Below are 24453 nucleotides of genomic sequence, written 5' to 3'. Positions count from 1 at the left end.
GGGTGAGGCTACCCAGCAAATGCCTCGTGATCACAGGATTCATTAACACCGGACTCTGGGGCTGCTTCTTTTCTTTTCTTTCCTTTTTTTTTTTCTTTCCTTCTTCCCCCCTCCTCCTCCCCCCACTCTTTCTTTAATACCTACTGTGTCAGGCACATTATCTCAGTCAATCTCTATAACAGCCCCTGAGAGGTATTCATTATTAACCCCACTGTTTAGAGGGGGAAGCAAAGAAATGAAGTAATTTGCTAGCAAGAGGCAGAACTGGGATTTGAATCCAATTATGTTGGACTCCAAAGCTTATTCTCTTTTACACCACATCAGAACCACTGATGATCATTTAACTGCATTTCCTCTGCAAACAGTGACACACAACATCCTAACACACATATACACATCCCCTAAGACCTAGCAGGTAACACCTAGGAAATGTTTGTCCAAAGAATAGCACCCAAGGCGATTACGTCTCTGCATTCAGCCTCCTAAGAAAGGACCTCAAACCCAGCTTGTAGTGTTCTAGGGAGCCTGTCAGGGTCTGCAGACAGAGCACAGGCTGAATGCAGGATGCCAGGGAGGGGAAAAGACACATACACCTGTCCTGCCTTCACCACGATGTCTCAGCCTGTCCCCAGCGCTTCAGCTCAAACACTGAAAACTGTCCCACTCTCGCATCCAGCCACCATTCCCAAGCAGAGGATGTCCTGTAAAGCTTACAGTGCTGACTACACATGCTTCTGACTCTGAATTTCTTGGTATAAAACAGAATTCCACAGGGAGCTCTGAACTTGCAGTCTAAGCAGATATGCTAGTATCTTATACACCCAGTAATTCCTAATTGGAATTACTCTGCTGGGAATGAAATTCTCTCAGGTCGGGGTTGGAGCCACGTGGCAGTCAGCCCTGGAGAAAAGATAACCCAGAACTGGGTCTGGAAGGCGAGTCCTACCCCCCTCCACCTCCCACTGGGCAGGTACAAGGGGGGCGAGGCCAACTCAGGGGCACCTATCACTCAGCTATCAGGCAGACGGGCATCCTTGTTCTTCTTGTGAAATCTCACCATTTTGGCAACAAGCCTCCTTTCTTTCCCGAAGACTGAGAACAACTTGAGGGTGCTGGCTAGCAATCAGTATTTTTAGCAGCCCAAGATTTAGGCTCTTAATAGTTGCCAGATACATGACTGGAAAAACTGAACACAGAAAACCCAAGTCTAAGACATTATTTGCGCTGCTACCAGAGCGGTGTTTCTCAACTCAGGATGGGTTCTAAGTCCTCACTACTTACAATAAAGCCCAAAGGTCTTACAGTGGGGCAGGGGAGAGTGGTCATGACATAGCCAAGTCTGTCTTCCCTGCTATATGTTCCACAGACATCAGACTGCACACTATTCTCCAAAGACACCACAATCCTTTTATAACCCTATACACACCTTTGTATGTGCTGTTCCTCCTTGATAGCATGTCTCAAGCCACCCTCATGTGCCAAATACTTTATTTTTGTGAGACCGACTAGCCACATGTGGCCTCTTGCCTACAGCTTTGCTTGACCTCTCTCCAGCCCTTGCTGTGGGCAGTCAGCTTCTGTTTCCAGAGGGTGTAGGCTCAGTCCTGACTCCACATCCACTTCTCTTGTGATGCGGGATGACTTCCCTAAGCAGTCTCAGTTCCCACATCTGTACCATGGGAACCTTCATACACCATGGGATTTTTTACGAAGATTAAATATCAAGAGGACATAAGGTAGAAGAGATGACATAGAACCAGCACTCAGTCAGTAGCCGTGAGCTCCAAGGATACTATTTTGTGATTCTGACTCTTACTCTAGAATCTTCTCTGCTGTACCATGTTACTGATACGAAGATCTTAGAGCTGCAACAAAGCACACTAAAAACAATACGCACATCATAGGGATTCCTACAGCTTGTAGGCAAGTATCCCACACAAATCATTCCAACCCGTGTTCCCATGGGCTGCTTAGGTGAGGACCCAGGAAGCTCAGATTGACCCCAGCACCTACTGGAAGGGACAAATAGCAGGAGGAGCCTCCAACCTCCTCTCAAGGTACCAGAACCCTGGGGGAACTTATGGCACAAGATGGTTTCACAAGTAAAACCATCACTCAGACACAGATATCATCCCTGAGAGCAGAAGGCAGGCTCTCACCATCTTCAGCCACTTCAAGGAGCTGGGTGATAAGGCATATCAGGCTGAGGAAATGTCCCAGGTGAAACTAGTAAGGGAGATTTTCAGAGGCAACTGCTGATCCAAGACAAGAGAAACACATGCCATGGGTGACCTCGTCCTACGTTTTGCATTGAACTTGAGTCTCAGGAATGGAAACAATATTTTCTGGAAGACAACTGAGCTTTGCTTTGCCCAAGTTGGGTGTCAACACTGAGCAGGTGCCTGGTAGGTATTAATTTTTATTCCTGAAATAACCACCCAATGTTTTTCTTTCCCAAGGATGCTTGCCTAGGTATTCTGTCATGGGAAAAAAAAAAAATCACTTAACAAAAAGGCTTAATTAGGTATACTTCTTGACGTTCCTCTTCAAGGTTCTCCGGAAGGCCAATCAAAGATTATTTCCCACCTTTGAGTGGGAAGTCACATACTATCAACCAAGAACTGGAGGTATTGTCCTTGGAGGGACTCAATACCGAGGAATATCTGAGAGCTTCTCAGCAGCCCTAGGTGGGTCCCAGGATCCTGGACCGTACCTTGGGGTTTCCTCCACCTTCCTTGGCTGCATACAACATCTGCAGGGCAGACTCTGCGAGCGTCTTGGTCTGGTCCAGCACTGTCATCTGCTGCTGATGGTCCAGTATCTTGGAGGCGACACCAACTGCAGCTAAGATCAGGGGCTCGAAGTAGCTGGCCAGCTGTGTCACCTTTCAAGACAAAAAGCCACAGATGTATCAGGTAAATCCACGTATCTCCTTTAGGGGCGTGGGGGTCCGAGACAGAATGGGAGGATGCACGGGGTGAGGTAGATATGCTGAAACTTACTTTGTTTTTTTTTTTTTTTTTCTATGATTAAATGCACAATCAGGAGTTAGAGCCCTCGTGTTATACATGAGCCCCTCAGACCTTACTCATTGCTCAGTTTTACTTTTAAAAGTACTTGCTCATTAACGACCTCTCACTTGCATTTTACTTCCTCTGGGGAGCTCTTTGTCTCGTCTCTCATCAGGCAGAAGTGTTAAGAAATCTGCTCTGTGATCCAGAGTTGGGTGTGAGAATTTTACAAATTTTGACTGCATCAACAGTAAAGCTTTCTAAAGAGCCAAAGATGAGCATCTTAGGGATGCAGAAGGAAGGGGAGCGGGGAGGGGAAGGGGAACAGGGCCGCGGAGAGAAGCAGCCTGAGAGCTAAGGCTTTCGAGAAGCCAATCCAACTGTCCTCTACCTTGAGCATGTTGACCTAATGTGGATTTGCAATAAAAGCAAACATGATTTCGCACCGGGGGTCTCAATGTTCTGTTCATGGTTAGTCCTGCCTGGGAGAAGAGAAAAGCCTCTCCAGCCGGTTAACCACTGTTCTCGCCTAGGCCTCCCGAGGAGGTGATGCCACGGTGCCTCTGTGCTCAGGAGAACCCACTGGCGGGGCAGGGTCACATGTCACAGACATGTCTTGGGCACATCCCATACTCCAGGCTTTCTGCTAGAGGCTGACCATGCTTCATCTGTTCCCCAGAGCAATTCTACGAGGTATATACAAATGAAGAAATTGAGGCTTAGGTGGGTGAAGTAAATTCTCCACCCCACGCAGCCACGGTGTGGAGCCGTGACAGGAAACAGGTGTCCTAGTCCCCAGCCCAGGCTCCCGCCTTCGGTTCCACGGCCCGCTACTTCTCCTTTTCAACCCAGCTCCGCTAGGGCTGTGATATTGGATTTTAGAAGCTCATTGTTTGGTATTTGTCTGTGGTTCCATGAAGTATTTAAAATAAAGTCCGAGCATACTACAGTGATACCCATCTACCCAGCATCTAGAACGTCAGCTTTTAACATTTGCTGGACCTGCTTGAGACACCACCATTAGTCTCGCTCAGATAAAACACCATGACCCTGATCACACTTTTCCATTGTGCTCCCCACAGTGTGTGCCAATTACTAATCGCTAAATTATTTCCATCAAGGGTATTTAAGTTCAAGCCTCTAGCCAGCCATTTCCCTTAATGCTTCTTCCCACGGTGCGGAGGAGGAACGGACGTGATGGGGCCGTGGGCAGGAAGGCCACATGGCATGAACGGTGCGGTCGCTGAGTCAGAAGCAAAGCAGGGGACGGGGGGTTTGTGGGGCTGGTGGTGGCTGGGACAAGGTGGGAGTCCAAAATATGAAAGTTCATTAGTGCTAACAATGAGGCAGACCATCAGCCAGCAATCAACATACATTTACTCTTTTGTCCTCGGTTATAGTTCCTTACAGGTGGTTTCAAAGCACTTGAATAGGGCTATTGGTGGCCTTTACCGTGCTTGGTATAAATTTTAAAGGGCCTGCCTATCCTTGGGGTAGACATGATTGGTACCGAAGCACATGACTTGCTGGATGTTGGCCCCCGTCTCTGCTTCCGCCAAACACCTTTGTGTAAGACCCAGTCTGCACAACTCCAGGTGTCAGCCCGGCACATTTGCCTGGATTTCATCCTCTTCCCCTGGAAGGTCCCTAGTATCGCCATCAAAGGGAAGCACAGTGCACTGACTGACGGGTGATCAGGCTTCAGGGCTAAGGACGGGTCACGTGTTAAAGGAGTTAAGATGTCTAATGCCTTAGAATCTTACATATTTTCTAGATTCATTTTCTCCCCCAAAGATTTATTAATTAACTATAAAGAAAAAGAGTGCACACAAGTGGAGGAGAAGGAGGAGAGAGAGAACCTCAAAGAGACTGTGCGCCGAGCACAGAGCCTGACGTAGGGCTCGATCTCACGACCCTGGGACCATGGCCTGAACTGAAATTAAGAGCCACCCAGGAGTCCCCTAGGTTAACTTGTTTAGTTTTAGAAGTACATGTCATCAATGCAACTATACAACGTTGAGGGCTGCTGTGTGCTGAGATTGATTAAACACAACCCAGCTGTGGGTGGAGGCACAGTGGCCGGGTGCTGGTGAGAGAAAGCTCCAGGGTCAGGGCCACTGGATCTGAATCCTGTGGGTCAATTCCTTAATGAGAAAGCTTCGGCAATCTGCTTCCTGTTATCCGAGTTCCGTTTCCTTCTCCATACAATGGGGATTAATAATAGCACTAAGCTCCATCAGATTGTTAGAAGGGTTAAATGAGTATATATTAAAGTGCTTAGCACAATGCCTGCCATGTAGTAGGCACTCAGTAAGTGCTAGGTGTCACTATTCTTCATGGATTGTGGGTGGAAGTTTTTGAAAGGATGTTCTTTTTCCTGTACCTCGGGAGCTCAGAAAAAGTTGTAACAATTTCTGTTTTCGAGACATGACAGAATAGGAACTAGCTTTACCTGGGTTAGCACAGAAGCTGAAAGAACACAGAATTTTGAGTAGTTGGTACATGATGCTGTTTCACCAGGCCTAGGGTGGCAGAAAGGGTTGGGTGATGGCCTCCAAAACGTATGTCTGTGTCCAAATCCCTGGCACCTGTGAGTATGTTCTTACTGGGAAAGAAAGGTCTTTGCAGATGTATTTAACATCTCCAAATGATCACCGTGGATTACTGGGGTGAGTCCTACATCTGTTAAGAAGTATTCTAATAAGAGACAGAGCAAGGGAAGACAAACAGAAGAGCACAAGACGTGGCCACAGAGGCTGACGTTGGCATGAAACAGTGAAAGAACACTCAGAGGCACCAGAAGCTAGAAAAGCAAAGAACAGATTCTTCCATAGAGCCTCTGGAAACTGTCTGGCCTTGCCGACACCTTGATTTTAGACTTCTGTGAGAGATTAAGTTTCTGTTGGGTTAAGCCCACCCAGTTTGTAGTATTTGTTACAGCAGCTCTAGGCAACTAATACCTGTGGTCTGAGAATTTGCAAGTATCACCCAAGTGATCTGAAGCCGACCTGGGACCCCACCTGAGTGTCGTCATGAAGAACCGAAACCAGGCAGGGATCAATTCCCCATCTGGGACTCTCTTGGATAGAGGGCCAGAGGCCTCCTTCATCCAGAACTCTCTTTCAGAAAGTGAGACGAGTTTAGCCAAAGGGCCAAGAATAAGTTTGCAATTCAAGCGAAACAAATATATTATTTTTCTTTTGACGCCACCCATTGACATAGGAATTAATCTTCCATGCTAATACCATATGGACAGGGACAAGGATTGTTGCCTTAGAAATCTAGATATGGTTTCTTACAAAATTCCTACTGGAATCAAAAGTAACGGATGAAATGAAGTCTGGCTACTCTGTAAGGCTCAGTTCTCCACAGCAGGCACGTGGGCAGCACTCCAGCCCACCGGCTGGTGGAGCCCCGGCCCCCAGGCCAGCCCCTCGACCCTCCAAACCACCTCACACAGGCGGACAAGCCATCTTCTCACTAAAAAGCAACTCAGCCGAGAAATGAAATTTGCCACACTTTGCCACATTGTAAATCTCAAAAACCTCTCCTTAGGACCAGCAAGAAGCGTAGCAGGCCCTTCAGATGTTCCACAATGTGAAGAAGCAAGAAAGCTGATTTTCTAAAATCAATACCTGCTGCAAAGATTTTGGCTACTGGGTCTTCTGGATATGCCCATCAATACTGATGTCCGCACTGATAAATGTTAGGAAACCCTGGAGGCTGTTAGAAATCCAATTTTTGCCCTCTGTCTGCTGAGGCACAGGCTGCTGGACAAGGCAAGGACCCTTGAAGGATTTGCTAAATGAATCCCAAATAGACAAAACATTAGTCAGTACTTGGCCGATGTGGGTATGAGCTCTCAGTGGAGGGGTTCCTCTGGAGTGGACTGGAGCGAAGTTTCCAAGTTTGCTCTGCTCCCTTGCATGTGCAAACAGGCACTATTAGAAGCCATGGAAGAAAAATATACCCCTAAACACGCGAGAATGAGGCCGGCCAGCCAGGGACAAAAGACGGCAGACGGCAGACTAGCAATGTCAACGTTCGTCTCTGGCTCATCCAGTAAAGGTCAAGAGCCACAGATGCCTGTAAATGTGCTGTTGGCTGGAAAGTCTGGCCATTGCCTGAAAGCTGTCACTCCAGTTTCTGTTTGGACTCTAGGTGAAAGGACATCCTGAGGGGGTCAGTGACCAAGCCCACGCCCCCTACCCCCTCATCACTCACGCACACCCTCAGCAGGGTGTCCCCTCCAGGGGACATTACCTTATGTCCCAGCTGAGCTGCTTCTCCCCGCGCCGCTGTGGCGATGGGATCTATGAGGTGCCCGATTTCTTGGACCACGGAAGTTAGCTGCTCCTGTAGGGCCTGATAAGGAGAGAGAGCTGTCAGATTCACCCTACCGCAATTCACCATGTAGACGTCATGATTTAAAAATAAAAAGGACCATGAGAAGGACAAAGGGGGGCCATGCAAAATGGGTACCAAGACATCCACTGTATCCATAATAGAGAAAATCTCTCTTGGGTGAACCATGTAGCCACCACTCCACCTCGCCCTTCCCAGGGACCCTCAGCTCCCCGGGGCTAGAGCCCCCACACTTCCAGTGAGTGACACAAGAGTTTTCTCTTCCTACTGGCTCCTTCCTCACTCACACCAAACACAGTATTATGTGATGCTGCTGGTATCCTTACTTGGATTTATTTCGAGTAACCACTGGAAATAAGGAACATTTCCCTTCCAAGAAGGGAAGACAACTTTGTTTGAATGGGGAGAGCGAACATCTGGGGAACATCCAGGTGGCTGTGTCCTCAGAACTAAGAACCCCTTCAGGGAGGAGAGGAGAGCAGGGAGGGGAGGGGAGAAAAGGGTCATAGGGTAATGAGATCAGCTCTCTGAAAGCAGGACCATTTCCCAGACAGCACACTGGCAAAGCCAGGTGAGCTACCCTGAGCTCAGCTCAGGTTCTAAGAGCACTGTATTTGGTGATGTGGGTGCAAACATCAAAAATTGCACCCCCAAGCTATTTCTGCTCAGGTTTGAGAGAACAGAACAGAACTCGTGCCGTGCAGAGATGAGGCCAAGCATCGGATGATGCTGGAATATGAGGGAGATGGGGCATTCCCGGGTGCACATTAGCAGCTGGGAGCAGGACAGATGAGATCCTCTGTAGGACACTTCCTAGGAAATCTGCTTGATGGATTCAGGGTTAAGAGGTCACAACACTGGACATCTTAGTTCCTCCCATGCCAGCAAAGAACAGGGTAATTTCTGACAAAGCGACAATGCTCTGCTTGTCAGAAATCAGACTCTGGCCCGTGCTGTGCTGCTTTCCCTTTGAACAATGCTGCATACAGGCTGGCGGCTCCGGGCAGAGTTAGGTAATGAGAAGAGTAATCTAACCTGCCACATGGAAAACAAAGACCTAGGGATACAAAGGAAAAAGAGAGACAGAGATAGAAAGATGGAGGAAGGTGGAGAGAAACACCCAGACTTCTAAGGATCTTACTTAGTTCACTATCATCTTTCTGCTTGTCATGGGATTATATTCAAGAATGTAAGAATAGGGGCGCCTGGGGGGCTCAGTCAGTTAAGCCTCTGCCTTTGGCTTATGTCAAGATCCTGGCATCCCGGGATCAAGCCCCACATTGGGCTCCCTGCTCAGCGGGGAGTCTGCTTCTCCCTCTCCCTCTGCTCCTCCTCCTGCTCTCTCAAAAAAACAAAAACAAAAACAAAACAAAACAACAAAACTCCCCCAAACCCTAAAAACAAAGTATATCTCAGCACCACTATCTTATTACAGACGGCTTATTAAAATAAATGTGGTTGAGTAGGGAGCACGCACAGTTCAGGGAGGGCTTTTCTTCCTAGGGAGGAAGGGAAGAGAGAGGATATGCTTTGGATGGGTGGTGGAAGGGTGGGGGCCCGAGGGGGCGGTTCCGAGGTGCCGGTCACCTTTGTCTCTTAATCTGGGTGATAAGCAAAGGCTGTGCTCCCTCTGTAATAATTCATCAAGCTGGGCACTTCAGACAGGCCCACTGCTCTGCATGCAGGGTCCTCCTTTAATAAAAGGGTGACAAAAATCCTAACAGTCTGCCAAGGAGGAGGATTTTTCTTCTTTCTTTTCTCGACAGTGGGAGAGAGGGGCCAGGCTGGAGTAAAATTGACAGCTCTATTAATAAAAATGAGCAAGACCATCTCTGGGCCCACTGCTTAGAGACAGCGGGTGAAGTTCACTGCTGATGAATTCAGGGGCGGTAGGGGACATGTCAGTAAACAGACCATCCATATTTATTAAGCACCTCCTGAGTGTCAGGCACTTCTGACAGAGGGAAGAAGTATGAGTCAAGGGCCTTTGGACAGGTTAATAGAAAAAATCGGCAAGAAAGGGCCATGGCTCTGAATTAAAAATAGAATGCAAAGGTTTTGCAACACTGGACACTGGGTACCTTAGGACAGAACCCTTTATCTCTGAATGGACCAGACGTGTAGAGTTTAATGCTAAATACGCCCCACGGTCAAAAAATGCACTGATAAAACATGACAAGGAAACAGTCAACATTTACACGCCTTGCCCTGCTCTACCAATATGGGAAACTTAGCACAGTAACCACACTTTACTGACGCACTCTCATCTGATGTTGATCATTTCCCCCCCCAACTTTTAACCCTATTCGTCATTTCCATACCAGCAGCACGTGTGTTCCTTCACCAAATCCTCATTCTCTACTCAGCCTGTGCCTTAACTTCCACCAAGAACTTCCCAGGTGGGTTCCAGGAGAAGGTGCTTCAGTGACAAAATGCCAACATCAAATATTCACTGTGGTCCCACTCCCCACCCCGAGGCCCGGTGCTGACGTCATTGAGCACTTCCAGAGACCTCTGACCCGGCCACAGAGCCCTGGCCTACCTCCACAGAGATGTCGTCCCTTGTGGCCAAGCTCTGGCTGACAGCTGCCAGCGAGGCCTGCTCAATGTCCCGGATGCAGCGGTTGATACCGTCGATGGAGTAGTCACACTCTCTCTGTCCAGGTGCCTTGTCCCTGGAAGGAACAGGGCAGCTCAAAGAGATTCCTCAGGGTTCAAGTCCCACAGCTTGCCGCAGCAATGTGGGCTGGGGGCCCCTGTTTACTTTCTACCATGTTTGATTGCTACATTTCAGGGGTGGATCTCGGACCCTTGCCTGGGAACACCCCTCTGCAGAGCCCATGCATTTCTTCACTTAATACTCCTGTTAACTGTATTTCTCGTGGGACGGCTATGATGCTATTCCTCATTTCCGGCTGACGATAGGCACCTGCTGATCAAGCTCTTTAGATGTCACTGGCTTAAGTATAGGACTCCTATTATTTTTATTTTTTAACAGGTCAGGGCTATTTCCAGGGCAGACATACTGTACTCTCCACATGGCATACTACTCACAAAGTCTATAGTAGGAGTTCAGATATTTAGTGGATTTCCCTTTATAAGGTATTAGGTAAGAGAATAGTGCTGCTGAGTCTGAAAAGCAATCAAAAAGCTAAGTACAGCTAAGGAAAAGAATGCATTCCATGCTGTGGGTTATTAACGCTGGTCAATTTCAGAGATGTTACACCAACTCTGGGGATTTTTTAGGTTCATACCATCGTTAAGGAGTTCAGAGATGCTCAAGAGATACCACGGGACCTAGAATATTCTTTTTGCCTTATTAGCAAAATAAGGTAACTTCAAATCCTGCTAATTAAACAGTGGTGTTCACTGCCTAAGCTCCTAGATATAGACAGTGGAGTATAATGGTTAGGACTGGTATTAGGCCCGTCAGGTCAGGAAATGCCTATGGGAATACTCCCTAAGTCCTTTCTGCCTGAATTCTCTCATCAGTAAAATGGTAGCCATGTACTGTTCATGTCACAAGGTTGTTGTGATGAAGAAATAACGTAACACAGTTTCTGACACAGAGTGAGTGTTTAAGTTAGCTATCGTTGTGCCAAAGAGCCAAACGAGAAGAAGATAATAACGATCGGCTACCTTGCTGTTAAATCGAAGTCCTGTTGGGCTTATCCTCCTTCTACCCTGTTCTGATGCAGGTGCCTAGCATTTTCTGGAGGAGTAACTCACCTGATAGAAGTGATGAGACTTTTGATGGAGTCAGACACAGTGTGGGAGTGTCCAGCTAGCACAGACCAGGTGGGCGGGTCTTTGGGGTTGATGGCCAGGGAGCGCGCAGTGCGAATGAGGTACGACGAACTCTCCAGCATGGTCTTGGCTGAGACCAGGATCGGTTCCTGTGCCTGGGAGCCCTGGGAGCAGACAGCATAAGGGGCAAGGGCGAAATGCTCAGATTAAGTGAATCAGTTGGGCTCTGGAAGGTCCTGTTCTTTATCCAATCACTCCCTGTGTTCTTCAGAAAGAGATTCAGGGTGAGGAAACTATGGAGGCTGGTTCACACAGAGTCTGGATAGTGAGCACTTGAGTCCACGTTCTCTCTTAAATATCATTTGTGAATATGGCACATACCAAGAAAGAATCAGCCCCAAACCTGGACACAGAGCTTGTTCTTAACACATAAAGCTAACACATTACCACTTAAGTGATGGGCATACCCTGAGTTTCATGAACTCTGCGCACGTATTGTCATCGGCAACAATAACACCCTATAAGACAGAGCCTTTGGAGTTCTTAACTGTTCGTGCTCATTCGGTGCCACATAGACTAGCCAAAGACCCCCATATTACCTTGGTTGTGAAGATTCCCTACCTCGGAGCTGATCTGGGCAGGAATGCTGACAAACTCAGGGTTGGAGGCAAATGCTGTCAGGTTCTCCACAGCTTCGATCAAGGGTGCAGTGGCAATGCGACACTTATTGCGGTTGTCTTCGGAGAAATCCCCATCCAGGGCCTGGTGGGAGGAAACATGGAGACGTGATCCATGCAGATGCACAAACCACTCCTGGCCACCATAGTCATCCCCTACTGGAAGAACGTGGTTTTATGGGAATACTGAAAGTGTTTGGTGAATTCATTAAAAAATAAGAACTAATGGGAGAGATCAAACCATCTAGCAGAGTGACTCAGTTAGCAATCATAAGAAATCAAGTTTAATATGTGGCTCCCACAGCAGCTGACCTCAAAGTCCATAGACTTCCCATTCACATGACCTTGCAGCTGAACCATTTTCTTCCCCAATTTGGGCTCTTCCCCTCCATTTTCACTTTAAGTCTATTCCCTCCCAAATTATAAAAATACTTTACATTACATTGAACTTTCAACTTTTTCTAACTTTTACTGGATACCCCTGAACAAATAACAGAGGTGGGGCTTCTGAATCTGCCATTTTGAAATGAGCGAAGTGGAATCCAATGGGAAGGAATGGACTAGAACTACCCCCAACAATATGGACAAATCCCATAAACATAGTATTTACAGAAGCCAGACATAAAAATGTACCTAATGTAAGATACCATTTATACCAAGTCCAGAAAGAGGTGAAACTAATTTAAGATGTTAGCAGTCAAGTCACCCTTCAGAGCAGGTAAGACTAAGGGGCCCAAAGGAGGCTTCTGGGGGCCGGTCATGTTCTAGTTCTTGATCTGGCTATAGTTACCTAGGTGTATTCAACTTTAGTTTACTGAGATCTATACATACGATGTGTGTTTTTAAATAAATAGTAGCAAAGTAACACAATGGCTCTGAGTGATCAGTCAGATTGATGATTAATGACCTAGACAAGAAGAATCCAGGAACACAGGCTGTGGTTCATGAAAGGCTGCCTAGCAGGGGGCTAACACTTGGACCTAAGGTTCCCCAACCCCAGACCCCACCTCCTGAAGAACAAGACAGTTAGAACCTAGAGGCCTGTGACATGAATATAGCGTAACTTCCTCCCAGCAAAGGACTACGTTGGAGTAGGCAGTTATATCCGTAGAAGAATACAAACTTCCCCACTAAATGACCAATTAAACTTTTAATTCAACTGTTATGAGCAATATGTAAAAGCCAATTTAGACAATTAGTGAACAAAAAACCAGAGGCCCCAGCATTCTGAAACAAACCAGATCCGAGATGAAAGCATTTCTATTTTTCAGGAAGGCAAGAGTAGGCAGGCACGTATGCTTTAAAAGCTATTTCTGAATAACAACTACATTCCAATCAAGCTTTGGCAGCTCGGGACAATAATTACACATCCCGCCATGCTAATATTTTTCAGAGGAATTCCCACGAGCCTGGCTCATTTCCCATCTTCACTAATACCATGCATGGCTGGCCTCTGCTCAACTGTAGACACTGACCTCTCCTCTAACCTCACCGATTCTGCCATTCTTTCAACCCAACGGCAACCCTACATGCTATTTCTTGCTCACACATATGGCCTCCATAACTGCCATTTACATGCTTAGTAAATGTGAAGTTAGCACCTTCACTGTGACCCACACTGTGTCTAGTCCTCAAATCGTGCTACATCATCAATGTCATTGACTCCGTGAGGTCAGGCCCCACCAGGCTTCAGAGCAATCTTCGAATACACTGGGAGACAGGGTAGGTGCTACCCAGCAGGAACCCAGAGGGGCGGCCCCAGCACAGCAGGAAGATGCCAGCAATGGACTTCAGTGTCAAAGGAACTCAAATCCTAGCTGCACCAGCGGCCAATCACACCCCATTCCGTTGGGATGAGGTGACTTCTAGCTCAATGGAAGATGACAATCCTCCCATTTGTGCTGTTCCTTCCTCCTGTTCTTCTCTCACCAGACTCCTCCCATCCTCTTTCCTACCGTCTACAACCCTCTCAGCCTCTTAGGAAGGCAGGCATCTGGTTGAGCCACCAACTTTACTTGAATTTCTTCAAAATGAAAAGAGGATTAGCTGAGGTAAATCCCAAGGAACGGTTTTCCAATTGTGCAGTTTCATGAACTGTGCCAATAGTTGAAGAAAGGATATATATTTTTGAGCCTGGGCACTAAAGCCATGTATCCCACAGCGCATGGCTATTCATGGCACAGCATCTTGAATAACATGGAACAGAACATGGAGCTACAGCAACCACTTCTGTTCATTTTCAAAAAAGGAAAAGCTGTTTCCGTTAGAGGTAGCACTTAGCATCAGAAAGGATGGCTTACGGAGATACTACATCATTTCTGAATGCTGCTTCCGCTCTGGGGATGGCTGAGCCACCCAGGTAAACTGAATATGCCAATCTACTCACTGGTGACATTTCAGGTCGACATGGAAGTTTTCATGTAGACATCCCCTGTCACAGAATGTCCAGCATAGCAGCTGCAACAATGGAGGGGTAAATTCAATTAGCCAAATGCTGGGAGCCCGTTAGGACAAGGATCCTCTGGACCCCTGGGCCAGCTCCTTTGAATGTTCCCTTAGCAAAATCTCACAGGAGTCTAGGAGAAACAATTTCTGCATGGGTATCACAATCAGATCCACAGACTTTGGGGAGTTGGAAGGGACCGTAAGACCTTAAAGATTTGGGACCGTAGTTCCAAATCCCCAACGTTCTAGATGATAAAACCAAAATCTAGAAAGTGGCATGCTATCCAAGCTCACACCTCAAGCCACAATCCAAGACCCCTGGCTTCCTTCTCTCCTGACCTTAGAAAAAGGCAGTACAAATCAGTGTAAGAGAAACCTAAAAAGTTTTCCGCTTTCTTTTTCTTCTGGAAAAAAACCTCCTTTACCAATCCAAACCTAAGGATGACCAAGAAGACATACTGAACAGTCAAGTCAAAATCAGTTACTGATCTGGTATCTCTGGTAAACACTGGGTATACTCCATCCCCAAATTGGAGCTTCACTTCCGCGGAGAGCAGCAAGGCCATCCTTCCACTTCTGAGAGACACAAAAGCTGTTGTACAACTTCTACCTGGCACCCACCTAAAGCACACGGGAAATAGTACTGCACTCCACCGATGGGACTCAGGATGAGGTAATGAGCCGACTGAAGCAAGAAAAGCCGGTGACCCTGTGTGGGGTGACCCAGTATGGGGTGACCCACGGGCAACTGTGGGTAGGGGTCTGTGTGCTTCCGACATGGCTGGAGTTTAGAACATTCTGCCTGGGAGGAAGTTGTGGGTATTTATTATTGCTGAGCCAAGGTTTGGGATTTTAAAGAACGCCATCAGTAGAGGTTTAAGATTTTTAGGTACACACATTCTAATGGTGCTGATAACCCCCGTGAAGGTCTGTTTCCTGATATGATATGATTCTTAACCATTTCTTAAAACAGGAAATCTCTTCAGCATATAGGATGGTGAACTACAAGGAAAGGACCAGTACCATTTTCCTTTTAGTAGATTATAAACAAGGCTCGTTGTCCCCGGTGAACCCTGCCAGCCAGTGCAAATAGAAAAACCAAGCCCATTTCAGCCAGTCGAGGGGCAATGGGCTCATTTCTGTTCCCTGGGCATTGCTGCTGGGTCCCAGGGAGCTCACAGAGACGAGGCCTTCATCTTCCCCTCCTAACGGTCACCCTGCACCCCTCCTCTGATGTTCCCACACAGGCCTATCTTTCAGGCCATCACTAGAGCTCATTTGCCACTGGGAATTGCAAAGAGGGTTTGACACCGTGAGGAGAATCTGAAAAGAAGAGGAGCTCTTAGCAGAGAGAGACGGGTCAGGACTTAGAGCAGGAGGAGGCACAAAAGAAAGGTTTCCAGGAATTTCGGCAGAACAGTTTTCCTTCCTTTTCTTCCTCCCCTGGTCCATCTAAATATAGTCTGTTTCCTAACGATCAGAAAACGGCCAGGTCTGAAGTCAGCTAATGATACAGCAAGCGCCAACGATGTCACTCCCTTCCGCAGCCGCGGTCTTTCATCCCCGCCGGCCCCGACATGCAGGCACGTGAACAGACCCGGGGGTTTCTTCTGGGTTAGTCTGGATTCGAACCCCACGCCGGGGTGAGAGGAGGATCGAGACTGCAAAGGGGCTCTGGCCTCTGGGTTTGAATTCCCACCAGCCACTCACTCGCTGGCTGGGGTGCCACCGGCTAGCACCTAGTGTCCTGAGCGCACAGTGAGGGTGACGGGCACAGGGTGTTTGGGTGAACCGGAGGAGTAACACACACCGAAACCTGGGAACAGGTTTTGTACGTTTGTTCAGTTAAAAATGCGAACTTCATTCATTTCGAATACTATGCACTATGGCGGTAATTAAGGTGAGCTGCCACCAGGATCCCAGGGGCACCTGCTCACTGGCTTTAATTTATTTCCAACCTGTCTTATTATTGTCTTCAAATAGGCAGGCTTCACTTTCTTCAGGCTCTTTGTTGAAGCGGTAAGGAAGTGCTGACGGGGCTAATGGGCCTGCACTCCCCCCCACCTGCTCCCAGCGGCTGCTGGGCTGTGAGTTCTCCCCTTTGCTTCCTCCCGAAAGGCCTGAGGACTGATTTCTCCACAAGGTTCAAGTGGTTCTGAGGAAAATGTCCTCTGGAGAGGACAGGAGAAGTCTCATTACTCCAGGGCTGGCCTGGCAACGAAGCAGGTTGTCCTACCCCAGTGAATGTGACCATCCTTAAATAAGCGTCTCCCCACCATTGGCTTTGCCTTCTCCTCTCTGGGTGGCCAGAGAGTTGGGAGCCTGCCTTCCATGACAGACTCCTTCAGAGGCTTGGAGGGGGGTTCTGGGCTCCTTGCCTGGGGCTGTTTCCCTGCAAGGTCAGCTACACAGCTGCTGCTTGGTACCCCCTTGTGGTCCTTGCTTGGGGCACACTGGATTTGTAGCTTTATCACCCACCCATAAGTACCCCAGGCCTGCCACTGCAGTCACTTCCTCAGAAGGGTACCCTGCCCCTGTTCCTCCCTCAACCAGCCCATGGTCTAGAACATGGTATAAACATGGAGTGCTCTATTTGAGAAAACAGATGCTCCCTTTCAAACATTCAAACAGCTTTAAGCAGAAACGGAAATCATAGGATAGATGAAATGGATTTTTTAAGGTGGTTTCTTCACAATTTCCCATTCCCTTTTCCCCCTCCACCTTCTCTCTAGGTCCAGCTCTGTCTACCAACAATGGCAGACCCCCTACCAGCAATTCCCTAGAGCAAAGGTGCTCTAATCCACTCCACGGCAGCGGACCGTCTAGTAAACATAGAGCGTCAGTCTCCAAGCACCATGCCAAGAGACGCCTTCCACATTTCTGCCCCTCAGCTTCTCATATACAGAATTTGGCAACCACCGCCCATCCCCAACCCCCCCCCCCCCCCCCCCCCCCCCCCCCCCCCCCCCCCCCCCCCCCCCCCCCCCCCGCCCTGGCCAAGAGGGTTAGTGGAGACCAAGGCTGTTGGATTTTCATGATAATTATCTCCATCAGAAAAGGACTCCTCCTCAAGGACTTCAATCAGGAGTCAGGCTTCAGGAGACACAAGTCTTGGGAGAGCAGAGCTTAAATCCTGCACCCTTCTTTCCCCCGCGCCACAGGGGATGCAGGGATCACTAAGACCTCAATTCCGTGACCTACCTTGATAGTCTTCACTAGATTGGCAGTGCTGTTGGCGACCTCCTTGGCTGACTGGACAAAGTGCCTCTTGGCCACTGGGTTGGCTGTCTTGGACGATGCGATGCGGCAGGCGTTGCACAGAGCCGAGGTGTGTTTGGCGACGATCGTGGCCGCCGACAGAACCTACAAGGCACAGAGCTGGGTTGGGGCACGCATGCTCAGTGCAGCAGGGTCCAGGTCAGAGGACTCCACCCCCGTCCTAAGCCCCAGATCCCTCTTCAGCTCACCTATCCAGGGCCCATGTGATTAGGCCATGTGTATCTAGCTCTGCCACCCCAAAGCCACACCAGGGCAGGATGGCTCAGCAAGAGAGAATAAACAGAAGATAAGGAGGTGCTGCTGGAGTAGCGCGACGGGGCTGGGCTCCAGAGGGCCTGATGGGAGAGGCAGCGACCCTGCTTCAGGACCCCCGCCTGGAGGCATTCACTCCAGGGTCTAGGCCAGCACTGCCTGACAGAAAGACAGTGTGAATGACATGTGAAATTTTAGATTTGCTAGTAGCCACACTAAAGTAAGTAGAGAAACAAGAGAAATAAATTTAAGTAACTTAAGATTATTTAACTCGATATATTGAAAATATTTCATTCTACCAGATAATCAGCTTCAGAATACTGAGATTTTACTATCTTTTCTAATCACACCAAGTCTTCAAATTCCACGGTGTATTTTACACCTGGAGCCCATCACAGTTTGGACTGGCTACATTTTAAGTGCTCAGTGGCCACAGGCAGTTCATGGCCACCACCCCGGAGTCCACGTCTGGAGGAGGAAAAGAGACATCAAGGTGGAAAAGAGACATCAAGGTGCAACAGCTCCTTGCTCATCCACAGGGGGATTGGGCGCCCGAGTCGGGGGCCTGGGTCAGGCATCTCCTGGGCCCCACCGCCACCCCACCACTCTCTTGAGTTCCCCCAATCCACTTTGCTGAGGCTGGTAACACTCCCTTGCCCTTAACTGGACAGGTAGGAACGTCAGGTGTCCTGATGTCTTCCATGCCCACTCTCAGGCTCCTGGGTAGGTCTGATAGTCCCTGTGTTGCCTCCTTAACATGGGTCCTCCTCCTGCTGGAAGAACATCGGGCTCGGAGTTCACGGTGGACGTGGCACTCACAGGCTGCCTCCGGTAGCCCTATGGGCCGATTCCCATTCCTTTTAGCACACACTGCTTGAGTAAGTCACTGGGACGTCATGCCACTCAGAAATGGAGTGTCACACATACTGTCTAGTCCTGAAATGCCTCTGTGGGTCTTTTTGGCACTTTGGATTCTGCTCAGACTCTGAGGCCTGACTCGGGGCCTCGATCTCTGTGCAGTGAACCTTGACAGCCCTGTACAGAGCTCATCACATGTTCCTCTGTGCATCTCGGCTGCTGTCATCATAGCCCGACCACCCCATCTTCCAAGCTTTAATCCAACGGAGGAAGAGCCAGGGCATAGAGGAGATCAGGTCTGACTTGTGTTGGCCCTTAGTGCTGAGCACAGAACAAGCCCTCCACCTACGTCCTCTGACCCGAATGAAATCATGAGACTCCTGGTGAACCTCCCAACGATGACTTCATCCTACTGCCCACCAGCACCTCATTTCAAAGCACTGGCACATTGCCATGTTTACCACATTTCGCAATATTGCCCCTCAAGCTGTTATCCACAGGGCTGCATTGAGCTGGCTTTGCAAGATTGGGAAGAACAGTATTCTTCCCTAATTCCTCATAGTCTCCCACAACCCCCCATGGGAGTTGAAGCACTCACAGACCTCACACCCTTGCCCCGTGGTTACCTGTGACGGGCTGCTGCCGGGGTCCACCAGGTTCTGGCAGGCCATCTGGATAGCCTGGTTAGCCCTGGCAAACTGGATGGGGTCCACGAGGCCCTGGTGGCCCGCCTGGCTATTTGGATCAGAGATGCCCACCAGGTATGCAGCCTGAAAGGGAGGAGGAAAGCGCAGTTCAGACTCTCCGTGCTCCCAGATGAGCCTGTTGGGAATGACAGCCCAGCAGTGTGCAGGCCGTATTCTCAGCAGCTCCCTGGTGTAGGTTGGTCAGGGTTGTCTCACCGGTAAGGATTTAAAGACAGACAGGCGGATAGTGGCAGAGTCTCCCGCAGGCTTCTGGGAACAAAATCTCCCTGTTCTGAAGAAAGCCTCAAGAAGCTTTCCCATGGGCCTGAACAAGGAGGGATGCAGCCCTGTGTGCTCTGACAGCCTTCTTACAACCAGGAGGGTACCCAGTCTCAGTGTGAGACTGACTCTTAGGCTGGCAGATGGGAGAGGCAGAAAAAAGGGGTTGGTGACCAAAGGCATGGAGCCGGTGGGTCGGTCAACCCTGGAGGCTGCTATGCATGGAAGTTTCTCATCTCATAGCCAACCACATCCTTATTGTTCAGGCCAGTATATCCAGGAATAAGGAGAAGGAGTAAGATGGCTCAGGAAAAAAAAAAACAAAAAACAAAACAAAACAACTCCAGCACTATTTGGTCTCTAAGAGGACAAGAGGTTCTAAGAGCAGGTCTTCTCTTTTAACCATCTGGACAGTCAAATCACAAGGAGAAAATGAAATTGGGAAGGGGAATTTTAATCTTTTTTTTTTTTTTTTAAAGATTTTATTTATTTATTTGACAGAGAGAAATCACAAGTAGGCAGAGAGGCAGGCAGAGAGAGAGAGAGGGAAGCAGGCTCTCCGCTGAGCAGAGAGCCCGATGTGGGACTCGATCCCAGGACTCTGAGATCATGACCTGAGCCGAAGGCAGCGGCTTAACCCACTGAGCCACCCAGGCGCCCAGGGGAATTTTAATCTTAAGTCATTTCCCATGAGATTTGAGGGACGAGATAAGGATAATTTCATCCCCCAAACTAGGGATGTTTCCCTTCAGCTCATTATAACTTTCCAGCCTCAAGGTAACTGTCAAATGATAAGTCCTTCAAGGTAAATGCTGATAATTTTTGAATTATCAGTTCCATGAGCCCAATAATTACTACAGATGCACAGGACAGTAGAAGCAAAGCAAGGAACATGCCCAGTCATGTCTCTGCAGGATGGTTTCCAGTTTTTTTCTCTCTCTGATCCTAAAAAGAGCATGACTAAGATTTTTGCAGTTTTAAAGCCTCAGGAAGAATGTCAATTATATAATACTCATTTTTTCCCCCTGAAAACAACTCCTCCCTAAAAGTGGTCTTAAAAAAACAAAACAAAACAAAGCATTAAAAACCCCACCCCAATCTTGCCTCTGAACACTTAAAGCTGGGCCTTCAGCATTCAGTGTCTCACTACACTCACCAGGCTGCTCTGCTCCTGGAGGGTTACTGGCTGGTACTATGCTGATATGCCCCAGCCAACACAGAAACCTTTACCATGGTTTCTATGACAGTGGTTGGGGAAGGGGCTGCCGGTGGAGCTACCCCATGCATCCTGCAGGGACGGATCCTCTGGGTATCCTCACTGGAGCATAGGACAGAAGCACAGGACCCAGGCCTTAAGGCCGGAAGCCCTGCATTAGGGGGTGTGGGCACCAGTCCCTTACCTGGGCTGCAGCCTCTGTCAGCCCGCAGAGGGCCTTGGACGCAATCCCCACACACTCCCCAAAGGCAGGGAGGTCCCCGGTCTTGGCGTTCTGTGAGATCCCTGCCATCGACTCACCCAGGACCTGCAAAACCAAGAACCAGTGACATTCATGAACCAGCATTTCTTCAAAGGGCACTACACTTCCAACTTCAACATTCAAGGCCACTTAACTTACACTATTTGCCATTATTTTTCTTTATTTGCATTAAGAGGAGATTGATTTCTATCTCTATAGAGAGATAGAAATCATTTCTATCCCATAGAGAGAAATGAATAATGAAACGATGAGCCTTTCATCTAAAAGTTATCTATAGCTTGAGATGCCTTGGTGGCTCAGTTGGTTAAGCATCTGAATCTTTAATTTCAGCTCAGGTCATGATCTCAGGGTGGGGAGATCCAGCCCTGCATCTGGCACCCCCACCCCCAGCACGGAGTCTGCTTGGAATTTTCTCCCTCTTTCTCTCTCTGCCCCGCCCACTTGATCCCCCCTCCTCCCCTGCGCTGCCCTGCTTGATCTCTTTTTCTTAAAAAAAGAAAAAAGTTATCCAGATCTCAAAGAGGTACAGTTCATCTATACAGACCAGTAAAATAAAACCTATAACGGGCATCCCACAGGTGAACGGTTTCAAGTGAGACCTGTGAATTCTCAGAATATAAAAATCAGATATAGACACTGAACTGCAGACAGTCACACCCCAGAACACAGAAGACACAGCCTCGCTGATATTATTCATTTACTTATTGACAGTAAAATGTATATATGTCTTTGTTAAAAAGTTTGTGTATATATAGATAGATAGATAGATAGGTGATCTGAACACTATTTCCTGAATTTTGTAAGCATTTCCCCGTATTTTGAAAATCACCAATGCTTTCTCAGAAAGCATCACCGAAATTTTTCTCCAGATGTCTTTAAAATAACAGCCAAAAGGGACTTTAATATTCAGAGCCCAACCCAAAGAGGTTGAGCACTCTACATAAGGTCACAGAGAAGGTCACATGGGCAGGGGCAGGACACCTGCCCCATAGCTGGTGTTCTGTCTTCTATGAGCCTCACCATGCCCCAAAAAGGCAGGTCCTGGTCCTATTTCCCAGGGTCACTGAGGATGGAATGGAAGATGCTGAACACAGCCCTTTAGAAAGACTATGGCATTGCCAATACAGAATTCTTCATCAATACACCATTTTGGATGGGGAAAAAAATTCCCTAAAATTGCTTAGATATACAGCACAGTGCAGAGCATATGAAGACTTGCAAACGAGAGAAGTTAGAAGGTATCTGTAGGCACAGTACTGTCCTTTCTACCACTCTGCCTCCCTCTTTAGGAAGGAAGAGTTTCTGTAGATCTAAGTGTCTAAGACTCATGCACCCTTAGGGAGTCCAGAGTTCCATCAACAGTGCTGGACAGAGGAAATTCTAGTCTTATCCCAGTGCAAGACATGCCCCTCTCGACATCACCGACATAGCTGTTTCCCCAAAGCTGACATCAGAGTGATGTGGACAAACATGGACTTGTGCTCCAAGGACAGACTTGGTAACTGGCGACTGCTCTTTATCTGCATGTCTCCCTTATATTTTATTCTAATCCAGTTTGGAAGCAACCTCAACAACTTTGATATTGCCATCATAGGTTTGTGCTTCTCCACTTTAAAAAAAATCATTATTGCTCCATTAAGAAATCTTTTTAGCTTCCCCACCCCCAACTGCTACCCACATCAAAGTAAATAAGAAGAAATAAGACGTCGCTGAGTTAGGTTAAGATGTGGAAGGGGGCGGAGACAGAAATCATTGCACTATTTAGATTTTCCTACTCCTCCAACCTCCCAAAGAACATCTCATTGCTCAATTCCCTTGAGAATGATGTCAAAAATGGGTGGTTGGAAGCACACACAAGGCGGGCAGGTCTCATGAAAGCCAAGGTCACTGACAGGCTTTCCCTTGCAATTCAGTACTAAGTAAAAGAAATCCAAGATTTAATTCACAGTGAGACCCATCTACAATGTAGAATAAGGAGTGTATCTCTAAGCGTTCCTTCTGGACTGCATCGGCAGGAACCTGGGGACCTGTCAGAAATGTACAACCTCAGCCCCACCTCTGATCTACCGAATCAGAAACTCAGGGGTAAGGTCCAGCCATCTGTGTTTCACAAGACTCCTAAGTGATTCTGAGGCATGGTCAAGTTTGAGGAGCACCTGTGCAAAGGGTGCCACCATCAAGCTTTGTAATATATGCAACCACACAGAGAGGCCACAGGCAGGTTGACAAAGAACATGCTTAGACCGTACCCCACAACGAGGAGTGTTACCAGCACAGACAGGCTTACCTTGGAGTTTTCCATCACACTCTCAATGCAGTCAAAGTAAGAGAGGTCACTCACGGGTTCATTAGGATTGTCTAACATCCCCTTGACTGTCTACAGAAGGAAAACACATTTAAAAAGCAAGCAAGTGTTATAGAACAAGAGAAATTTCCATGTAAAATACCAACTGTTGACTTCCTCTCTGCATATAGGATTCTGGGCATGATTATTCATTTATTCACATTCTTGAGAGGAATTTAGGTGGTTTTACAAGTAACTTGAGATTTCTTGTTAGCAACACAACATTGATGGTACGGAAGAGGATGCTTCAGGTGAGCTTGGGTGGAGAGGAGAGTTCTATTCACAGACTTGAAGGAGAAACATGGTATCCACAAAAGGGAGAGATTTTTTTTTTCTTAAGAAAAATCTAAAAATGAATTCAAGGCAATGGTCAATTAGCACGAGTTCTCAGGAACTCAAAGGAGCTGACATTTTAAGGACGCAATAACTCATTTCTACCTGATGAGAACCTTCAGTTTTCAATTCTGGAGACTTTTATCACATAGGCATGAAACAAGGTCACTCCCCCAAACTTCCTACCTAGATGGTTCATTTGTTTTTAATTCAAAAAGTATAGAAAATATTCACTCCCATGTAAGAATCCATCAAGGAGCAGGGCACGGGGCTTGCTCCCTTTGTCTTCAGTCCACTGAAAATCATCTCTGGTTCCCATGTTGTAATAATCTCCGATAGTCACATATGAGGGAATTTTCCAGGGGAGCCAAGTTTGGGATAGAGCCATCTAACCTCCTTCCCCGTGGTTGAGAATATACATTCGAACCCAACAGCCTTTGGGGGCACAGCCAACAAAAAAAACACATCCATTAGAGTTACCAAGGATTGGGGGGGTGGTCATGGTGGGAAGTGCTGAGTTATTGAGATCCCAGGAAAGAGGGCAGCATGAAGTTCATTTCATTGAAGAACATCCCCCCACTCTTCACACAATCAAAATTGTTTTGGTAACAGCAGTCCTGAAAGAGTCATAATTTTGGCAACCAAGCATACTGTCAAAGGACAGAGTGTTTGTATCTGGGCCAATCTGATTTAGACCAA

General features: G+C 47.7%; 1 protein-coding gene across 3 annotated transcripts in view; it reads right to left on the bottom strand.

Annotated features, from left to right (window-relative positions):
* Window positions 1-24453, bottom strand: part of TLN2 (talin 2) — a 429824-nt gene that overhangs the window by 71594 nt on the left and 333777 nt on the right. For all 3 annotated transcript variants that reach the window (XM_059372168.1, XM_059372169.1, XM_059372170.1), the window contains exons 34-42: window positions 23365-23454; window positions 21000-21122; window positions 19261-19404; window positions 17447-17608; window positions 11745-11885; window positions 11106-11287; window positions 9919-10051; window positions 7275-7376; window positions 2714-2884 (exon numbers count right to left, since the gene is read on the bottom strand). In XM_059372168.1, the coding sequence (XP_059228151.1) occupies window positions 2714-2884; window positions 7275-7376; window positions 9919-10051; window positions 11106-11287; window positions 11745-11885; window positions 17447-17608; window positions 19261-19404; window positions 21000-21122; window positions 23365-23454 (1248 nt within the window). The remainder of the gene's footprint in view (window positions 1-2713; window positions 2885-7274; window positions 7377-9918; window positions 10052-11105; window positions 11288-11744; window positions 11886-17446; window positions 17609-19260; window positions 19405-20999; window positions 21123-23364; window positions 23455-24453) is intronic.

Source organism: Mustela nigripes, chromosome 13, assembly GCF_022355385.1.
Source record: "Mustela nigripes isolate SB6536 chromosome 13, MUSNIG.SB6536, whole genome shotgun sequence".
Lineage (NCBI taxonomy): Eukaryota > Metazoa > Chordata > Mammalia > Carnivora > Mustelidae > Mustela > Mustela nigripes.
The sequence above is the reverse complement of the archived record's forward strand: the minus strand, read 5'-3'. Positions and strand labels throughout refer to the sequence as shown.